Source organism: Pristiophorus japonicus, chromosome 13 (genome assembly GCF_044704955.1).
Source record: "Pristiophorus japonicus isolate sPriJap1 chromosome 13, sPriJap1.hap1, whole genome shotgun sequence".
In the NCBI taxonomy this organism is placed as follows: domain Eukaryota; kingdom Metazoa; phylum Chordata; class Chondrichthyes; family Pristiophoridae; genus Pristiophorus; species Pristiophorus japonicus.
In genome coordinates this window covers 89,013,749-89,023,081 of record NC_091989.1, presented here as the reverse complement: position 1 = coordinate 89,023,081, position 9,333 = coordinate 89,013,749, and the positions used below count along the sequence as shown (strand labels likewise).

Genomic DNA, 9,333 nt, shown 5'->3' with positions numbered 1-9,333 from the left:
CCGTATTGGACTGTTCAGGCACCTGACTCACTTTTAGAGTGGAAGCAAGTCTTCCTCGATTTCGAGGGACTGCCTATGATGATGAATCTCCTCCAGTCCCACTACCCCCCCGAGATATCTGCGCTCTTCTAATTCTGCCCTCCTGAGCATCTCTGATTATAATCGCTCTACCATTGGGGGCCGTGCCTTCAGCTGCCTGGGCCCTAAGCTCTGGAACTCCCTCCCGAAACCTCTCTTTCCTCCTTTAGGACACTCCTCAAATCCTACCTCTTGATGAAGCTTTTGGTCACCTGAAGTCATTTCTTGTTATGTGGCTCAGTATGACATTTTTTTTGTCATACAATACTCGAGCGAAGTGCATTGGGACATTTTAGATGGGGGGTTGGGAGACGGGGGAGTTGGGGGAGGAGGAGGAGTTTGGGGGAGGGGGCGGAGAAGGGGAGAAGCCGGGATGTGATTGGCGGGCGGACGGTCTGACCACAGCTGATGTTTCCGCCCGGACGGCTGGTCGGCTGCACGCGGGCCTGCCCAGTAACATTGGCCGGAAGCCGGCGGTGCGGGTGTCCGGGCGGCCGGTGTGGCGGGGGCCCAGAGCCTGAGGCGGAGAGCAAGCCCGAGCTCGCGCGGCGGCGGCAGGTGAGCAGCTCAGACCCGCGCGGCCCGGCTCCGGCGGGGTGAGGGGCTGAGCCCCCGGGACTCCCGCGGGGAGGGAGCGGCCTCACCGTGAGGGAGGGGCAGGAGGCGGGGGGATCCCGGAGTGTGTGGGTGTGTGGAGGGGGGCGAGGAGAGGTGTGTGTGTGTGTGGAGGGGGGGGCGAGGGGAGGTGTGTGTGTGGAGGGGCGTGAGGGGAGGTGTGTGTGTGGAGGGGGGGCGAGGGGAGGTGTGTGTGTGTGTGGAGGGGGGGCGAGGGGAGGTGTGTGTGTGTGTGGAGGGGGGGCGAGGGGATGTGTGTGTGTGTGGAGGGGGGGGCGAGGGGAGGTGTGTGTGTGGAGGGGGGCGAGGGGAGGTGTGTGTGGAGGGGAGGTGTGTGTGTGTGGAGGGGAGGTGTGTGTGTGTGTGGAGGGGGGGGCGAGGGGAGGTGTGTGTGTGTGTGGAGGGGGGGGCGAGGGGAGGTGTGTGTGTGTGTGGAGGGGGGGCGAGGGGAGGTGTGTGGAGGGGGGGGCGAGGGGGTGTGTGTGTGTGGAGGGGGGGGCGAGGGGAGGTGTGTGTGTGTGTGGAGGGGGGGCGAGGGGAGGTGTGTGTGTGTGGAGGGGGGGGCGAGGGGAGGTGTGTGTGTGTGGAGGGGGGGGCGAGGGGAGGTGTGTGTGGAGGGGGGGGCGAGGGGAGGTGTGTATGTGTGGAGGGGGGGCGAGGGGAGGTGTGTTTGTGTGGAGGGGGGGTGAGGGGAGGTGTGTGTGTGTGTGTGGAGGGGGGGTGAGGGGAGGTGTGTGTGTGGAGGGGGGGGTGTGTGTGTGGAGGGGGGGGCGAGGGGAGGTGTGTGTGTGTGTGGAGGGGGGGGCGAGGGGAGGTGTGTGTGTGTGTGGAGGGGGGGGCGAGGGGGTGTGTGTGTGTGGAGGGGGGGGCGAGGGGGTGTGTGTGTGTGGAGGGGGGGGCGAGGGGAGGTGTGTGTGTGTGTGGAGGGGGGGCGAGGGGAGGTGTGTGTGTGTGGGGGGGGGGCGAGGGGAGGTGTGTGTGTGTGGAGGGGGGGCGAGGGGAGGTGTGTGTGTGTGGAGGGGGGGTGAGGGGAGGTGTGTGTGTGTGTGTGTGTGGAGGGGGGGTGAGGGGAGGTGTGTGTGTGGAGGGGGGGGTGTGTGTGTGTGGAGGGGGGGGTGTGTGTGTGTGGAGGGGGGCGAGGGGAGGTGTGTGTGTGTGTGGAGGGGGGGTGAGGGGAGGTGTGTGTGTGGAGGGGAGGTGTGTGTGTGTGGAGGGGGGCGAGGGGAGGCTCTCGGCCGGTGTTGGACAATCCATCATTGGCCAGCTGCCCACGGCCTGGTGAGGAAAGCATGTGAGCAGTTTGGGAACGGTGGCGTTTGGCAACCATTGTCTGTCACTGCGTGTGAGACACGGAAAGTGGAGGGTGGCTTGGTGGAAGACCTGAAGAAACTGAAAAGTTTCCATTTGTTGTGTTGCAGAGCCGCGCCCAGCAGGATGAAGTGTGTGGCCAGGAAACGGGCACGTGTGGAGCACATGGTGGATCTCTCCCAGTTCAGCCGTCCTGTGCTCAACGAGATCGAGGAGCTGTTCAACAAAAAGTTTACCTTTGAGAAGCCGTCGGGCGAGCCCTGGCGCCTGCCCAAGGTCGACGAGGTGTGCACGGCGGAGCAGCAGCACTCCCTCAGGCTGCAGGCTCTCAAGGAATCCCTCAACAACGTGAAGAACCAGCTGAGCGACAAGGAGCTGGAGAAGTGGCACAAGCACACCGCCTTCACCAACCGGGCGGGAAAAGTCATCCCGCACGTCAAGAGGACCATGAACGCCGAGCTGTGTACGCAGGCCTGGTGCAAGTTCCACGAGATCCTGTGGACCTTTGCCTTGCTCCCCGAGGAGGCGCTCCGCAATGGGGAGCTGGGCTCCGTGCACCTGTGTGAGGCTCCCGGAGCTTTCATTGCCAGCCTCAATCATTACCTGAGGTCCCACCGCATTCCCTGCGATTGGAGCTGGGTGGGCAACACCCTCAACCCCTACCACGAAGGTAACGACACCGGCATGATGATCATGGACGATCGGCTCATTGCCGGCACCCTCCCCTGGTGGTATTTTGGCCCCGATGACACTGGCGACATCATGGTCCTGAAGTATCTCGAGGGGCTGATCGAATTCACCCAGAACATGAAAACCGTGCACCTGGTGACAGCGGACGGCAGCTTTGACTGCCAGGACAACCCCGGCGAGCAGGAGGCTCTGGTGTCGCCCTTGCACTACTGCGAGACCATCGCGGCCCTGCAACTGCTCAGCCCCAAAGGCTCCTTCGTACTGAAGATGTTCACCTTGTTCGAGCACGCCTCTGTCTGCCTGCTTTACCTGCTCAACTGCTGCTTCCGGCAGGTCCACGTCTTCAAGCCGGGCACCAGCAAGTCTGGCAACTCTGAGGTGTACGCGGTCTGCCTGGGGTACGCGGGCAAGGGCGCCCTGGCCGAGCACCTGGCCCAACTGGTACTGAGCTACGGGCCGGAGGTGGTGCGGGAGTCCTCAATCGCCCGGGCTGCCGTCCCGCTGTCGTTCCTCCAGCAGCTGGAGGACTGCTGCACCTTCTTCCACCGACGCCAGACCGACACCATCCGGGAAAACCTGCGTCTGTTTGGGCGGCTGGGTGAGGAGGAGACCCGGCAGCTGGAGACCAAGCGGGCCTGTGCCGCGGACTTCTACCTGCAGCGGTTCCGGCTGCGCCGGGCGGACCGACAAGACTGGGTGCTGAAGAGGTCGCAGGTCGGGTGCAGCCTGGCTGGCCGGCTGTTGGCCCATCAGAATAAGAAGCAGCACGTGGGCTCGTACAACGAGCGGCAGGAGCTGGCAGGCCGGTCCTGGCAGGAGCGGGTGCGCAAGGGCTCCCTGGGCCCCCAGGTCGGCCGGCACTGCCCGGCCCCCCAGGAGGCCGGCCACTCCCTGGAGGGGGCGGAGGGCGGGCTGGCCTGCCCCTCGTGGTACATGCTGGAGGGCCGCCGGCTGGGCGGGCTGGCCAGCTCTCCGTTCTGCGACGTGGAGCTGCTGCGGAGCATGGGTGAGGCGGTGGCGGAGTGCGTGGCGGCAGGAGGGGCCGCCCTGCCCCCCTGTCGCGCCTGCGGCCTGTACTCCGAAGGCCTGGTGCTGTCCGAGCTGGCTGCCCTGGCCGGGGCGCACCGCAAAGGGGGTTCCCCCCGCGACGGCGAGCCCTTGGACTGCATCGTGGTGGGGAGCCCGGGGTCCTTCCCCGGCCCCGAGCTGGCCGGTGGCTTCCGGCTGCGGTTGTGTGAGGCCCCGCTGTCCGAGCGCTGCACCGCGCTGCACGACGGAGAGCCCGCCTACCAGCGGCGGCTGCTCGGCGCGGTGCTCACCGCCGTGACGCAGTGTGGAGACGGCGGCGCGCTGGTCCTGCCTGTCCTCTCCGCCTTCACCCGCTTCACGGCCGGCCTGGTCTTTGTGCTGCAGCACTGCTTCCGGGCCCTGGACTTTGTCTGCCCCACCTCCTCCGACGCCCTGGGGACCCTTGCGGTCCTGCTCTGCGCCGGCTTTCAGCGGCCGTCGGACCTGGACCTGACCTTCCTGACCAGGCTGAGCGAGCGCATGGATCAGCTGCTGGGCTCACAGTCCGAGCAGCCCCAGCAGGTCCTGCAGTTTGTGCCCATGGAGCTGCTGCTCGAGGGGACCCTGCCAGAGTTTCTGAACGCGCTCAACACCGCCGTCGCTCAACAGAGGCTTCACCTTGTCATCCAGGCCACAACATAAACCAGCACCGTCCAATCAACAGGAGGGAACTCTCCAGCACTGTCCAATCAACGGGAAGGAACTCTCCAGCACTGTCCAATCAACTGGAAGGAACTCTCCAGCACTGTCCAATCGGTGGGAGCGGAGGACACCTGCCTGTGCAGTGTTGGCTCTGCAGGACAGAGACTCGCCCAATCAGCTCGGTGTGCGAAGTGCAAATCATGGGTACAAGACATGGTCCAGTCAAGGTCTGTCTCTGAGTTACCGATAGCTGAATGTGTTCACAAGGCTCTGATCAAGGGGCTCGGATAATTGGAGAAAGTGCCCAGAGCAAGTTTGAGCAGTATCGGCTCGACCCGGCAATGAATTTGGTGCCTTACACTTACTTTGTGAAATATCTCTCTCGTGCGGTGCAGGTTGTGGGGTGTGTTCAGCGCAGGCTGGTGACCGAGTGGGCCGGACACGGCGAGACCCAGTGCCGCAGCACGGTGGTGTTTCAGGTTGAGGATAACCGATCGGAAATGCTGTCGAGCTTATGCAAATAGTTCTTTTCCCGTTGTAATATTCACGTATGGGGGACCATTTTACACCAGACAGCCCCGGTGTGGGCTGTGTGAAGAGTGATGGTGTTCATGGCACGGGCTATAGCTTCTCGGGACATCCCCATCTTGACCGGTGGCGGTGCGGGAGGGCTTTTTCAAATGGGTTCCCTTTGAGCCAGCCTGGCAGAGGGTGAAGCGTTCGCCTCGACACGAACAACGCTGGGATGTTGTGCAGAGCTGTCGCCAGGGTTTTAACGCAGTTTGTGATGGAATTCACTGCTGGGCATCTGCTTTGCCTTATGATCCCGTCCCTTGATTCCGTTCCTTCTGTTGCCTCTGTAGGCTGGGGAATTGTTCTGTCCCACTGGAGGGCGGGCTTACCCATACTGCACAGCAAGAGTGAAAGGGCCCCATAAATCCTGGCACTGTTGGTCCGATACTGTGCCTGTGGCAGCTGTGGGATTACAGCCGCCGTGCTGAACCCTCGCTGGTTGGCTGTGTGTAGGACCCCAGTACGCTACAGAACCTGAGCAACTGCTCCGAGACGTGCTGCTGGAGAGCTGGGAGCTCTGCGCCCCTTTCCTGGTTGGGTTCAATTCCCCGTCCTCAACAATTTGTGTAAATCTCTAACCACAGAAGCCAGGCTGTTCTGATTTAGGATCTAGCTGCCAATAACCTCCAGGCCCACCGAGTTCAAACAGGGCAGACCAGTGAGGCAGAAACAACCCAGATATCTGGGGATGGAATTGGCTCGTGGTTTGCATTTCCCCCACCCCCACTCTGTATTCCAGCCTCCAGCCCGTTGGTGTCCGCACCTCTTTGTTCTGCGGCCATTTTCAGGCTGATTGTGGCAGTGAGCTGTGGGGCTGCCGTGTGACTGCCTGCTCGTGGTGGGAGTTCCTGGCCAACCAGACACAGTGCCCTTGATGTGTCATTCCACCGCCCAGCCCTCTCCTTGCTTATCCCCCTCGTCCAGCACTCCGCTTCCCTGCTTACCCCCAACCCTCGCTTCCCCAGCCCTCTCAGCTTAACCCCCCACCCCTCCCACGATTACCGCCGCTCCCCCCGCCTCGTCCCTCCCCACTAACCGCCCACCGGTCTTGGGGTGACTGGTTAGTTCATGTGCTGAGCTATAGCTAACTGGTGGTATTTTGTGTAACACTAATGATGGATTAGGATCCGAGTTGTTGCTAGGATGCAGTGCGGTGTGTGTGTTATACAGGGTGAAGCAATATGTTGCAGAGGTTAGCCTGAGCTTGGATGATGTTATTTGGGTCGCGTGTAACCTTTGTTGTGTTGTTCTGATAGCTCAGTCCCTCTGGGTCCATTTTGCTTTCATTACATATTATTGTAAAAAAACACTGCCTTAAATGTTGTTTTTTCTAGTGCAGGAGATGAATTTTTGGAAAGACACTGACTAATTTTGTATATTTAAAATGCAAGATTTAATTTTCCAGATTTATGGTATTAATTTTATCAATGAACTCTAAACTGGATAACGAAGAAAGACTAGTATTTAAGGACCGCCTTTCATGACCTCAGCATTTCTCCGACCGCTTCACAGCGTAGTGTAGTCAAACGCGGCAGCCAATTTGTGCACAGCAAGCTCCCACACAGCAATGTGATAATGACCAGACAATCTCTTTTTGTTATGTTGATTGAGGGATCAATATTAGCCAGGACACTGGGGATAACTCGCTCGCCTGTTCTTCGAAATAATGACTTGGGATCTTTTATGTCCACCTGAGAGAGCAGACGGGGCCTCGGTTTAACGGAACCTCCAACTATGCAGCACTGCCCCTCTGACATAAGAACATAAGAATTAGGAACAGGAGTAGGCCATCTAGCCCCTCGAAGCCTGCTCTGCCACTCAACAAAATCATGGCTGATCTGGCCGTGGACTCAGCTCCACTTACCCGCCCGCTCCCCGTAACCCTTAATTCCCTTATTGGTTAAAAATCTATCGATCTGTGATTTGAATACAGTCAATGAGCTAGCCTCAACTGCTTCCTTGGGCAGAGAATTCCACAGATTCATAACCCTCTGAGAGAAGAAATTCCTTCTCAACTCGGTTTTAAATTGGCTCCCCCGTATTTTGAGGCTGTGCCCCCTAGTTCTAGTCTCCCCGACCAGTGGCAACAACCTCTCTGCCTCTATTTTGTCTATCCCTTTCATTATTTTAAATGTTTCTATAAGATCACCCCTCATCCTTCTGAACTCCAACGAGTAAAGACCCAGTCTACTCAATCTATCATCATAAGGTAACCCCCTCATCTCCGGAATCAGCCGAGTGAATCGTCTCTGTACCCCCACCAAAGCTATTATATCCTTCCTTAAGTAAGGTGACCAAAACTGCACGCAGTACTCCAGGTGCGGCCTCACCAATACCCTGTACAATTGCAGCAGGACCTTCCTGCTTTTGTACTCCATCCCTCTTGCAATGAAGGCCAACATTCCATTCGCCTTCCTGATTACCTGCTGCACCTGCAAACTAACTTTTTGGGATTCATGCATAAGGACCCCCGGGTCCCTCTGCATCTCAGCATGTTGTAATTTCTCCCCATTCAAATAATATTCCCTTTTACTGTTTTTTTTTTTTCCCCCAAGGTGGATGATCTCACATTTTCCGACATTGTATTCCATCTGCCAAACCTTAGCCCATTCGCTTAACCTATCTAAATCTCTTTGCAGCCTCTCGGAGTCCTCTACACAACCCGCTTTCCCACTAATCTTTGTGTCATCTGCAAATTTTGTTACACTACACTCTGTCCCCTCTTCCAGGTCATCTATGTATATTGTAAACAGTTGTGGTCCCAGCACCGATCTCTGTGGCACACCACTAACCACCGATTTCCAACCCGAAAAGGACCCATTTATCCCGACTCCCAACAGAGGGGCAGTGCGGCGCTCCCTCGGCACTGCCCCTCCGACAGTGCGGCGCTCCCTCGGCACTGCCCTGGAGTGTCAGTCTGGATTATGGCCGAGGACAGATTGTAACCAGTCAGCCCTGGTAGACCTTGCATGCTGCCCAGAGTGGCAGCACAGACCATCGTTGCCTCGACTGGTGGGTAGGGAAGGAAACGGAACCATACGTAGGAGAGACCGAAACACGTACATTTGCTCACAGCTGGCTGTCAGTCTTGGTACTGCACCTTCAGGAGAAGAGAAAACCAGAGAGAGATCAGTAGAAATGGCCGAACAGGCAGCTCCGAGAATGAGCTGGTTTTTAAACACACACAACTTGCTGGGGCTCATGGTTTATGGATGGACCTTTCACATTCCACAGAGAGCCCCGTCAGTTGGAGATTGTTCTGCATACACCACACGTTTGTAACTCCCTCATAGACACACACAGCACAGAAGGAGGCCAATTGTCCCGCCGCTCCCCTGCTCTTTCCCCATCCCTCTGCAATTTCCTTCCCCTTTGAGTGTTTATCCGATCGTAAACCCCGAAGTTCCTGAAACTCTAAGAAGATTGTGAAATTCTCCTGTAAAGAATACAAATGTTTTTGTTTTTTTAAACCCATCCCCTGCCTCCCGCCCCCAAAAGTGACCAATTCCTGTACCAAAGGCAGCTGCAGACCCATGGCAGAGCTCTGTACCTTTGGGAAGGTGTTGGAGTCTGGGTGGGGTTAGAATGGGCTGTTTTATTTCTGTGTTTGAGATGGGGGCCTGTCTTTGCTTGGTGGGACTGAATGGGATACCCGTTTATACATGCACTGCTGGTAGAGTGTAGATGAATGCGATTTGAGAATTTCTGTCCGGTTACTATATTCTTTCTGTGAATGAACAGGTTGTTTTGCGAGGTAATCTGGTTTCATGTACAGGTTCTTAAAACTTACATTTATTTTTGTTCAATGTCTGGCTTAATTTTGAAAACGAGCACTTTATTTTCTTAACTCTCATCCATTGAAGCAGAGAGAGTGAGAAATCTGACCAGATCGGGATTGGGGTTTGCTTTTGTATCTGATTTCAGTTTTGATATTGATTCAGTAAATTTTTGGAGATTGTTTCTCAATTGAAATAAAACAAGGTTAGCTATTAATGTTTGAGATAACTGAGTACAAACATGTTTTTGTATGGGGAGCAATTAAAGGTTTTCAAATCACTACGAGATATGTTTATGTTTTGCTTTCTGTTGCTACACCTGTATTGAGAATTTTATTTGTTGGTGAACATTGTTCTCGTCACATTGAGGAATGTTGCTGCTGTGGAAACTATCTCCGTGTCAAATAATCCGTAGGTACAGCACGGGTTAGATAGAGTAAAGCTCCCTCTACACTGTCCCACCAAACACTCCCAGTGCAGGTACAGCATGGGTTAGATACAGAGTAAAGCACCCTCTATCCTGTCCCATCAAGCGCTCACAGAATAGGTATAGTACAGGTTAGATAAGAATATAAGAAATAGG

The 9,333-nt window shown here is 56.7% G+C and overlaps 1 protein-coding gene across 1 annotated transcript; it reads left to right on the top strand.

The window, feature by feature from the left end:
* Positions 1-552: 552 nt before the first annotated feature.
* Positions 553-9,036, top strand: cmtr2 (cap methyltransferase 2). The gene is made up of 2 exons (XM_070897727.1): positions 553-636; positions 2,112-9,036. The coding sequence occupies exon 2, from the start codon at positions 2,128-2,130 to the stop codon at positions 4,399-4,401; it is 2,274 nt and encodes a 757-aa protein (XP_070753828.1). The 5' UTR covers positions 553-636; positions 2,112-2,127; the 3' UTR covers positions 4,402-9,036.
* Positions 9,037-9,333: the final 297 nt, after the last annotated feature.

Excerpts from the sequence above, each read along its gene's own strand:
- cmtr2 (XM_070897727.1), top strand. The coding sequence starts at position 2,128 with ATGAAGTGTGTGGCCAGGAAACGGGCACGTGTGGAGCACATGGTGGAT.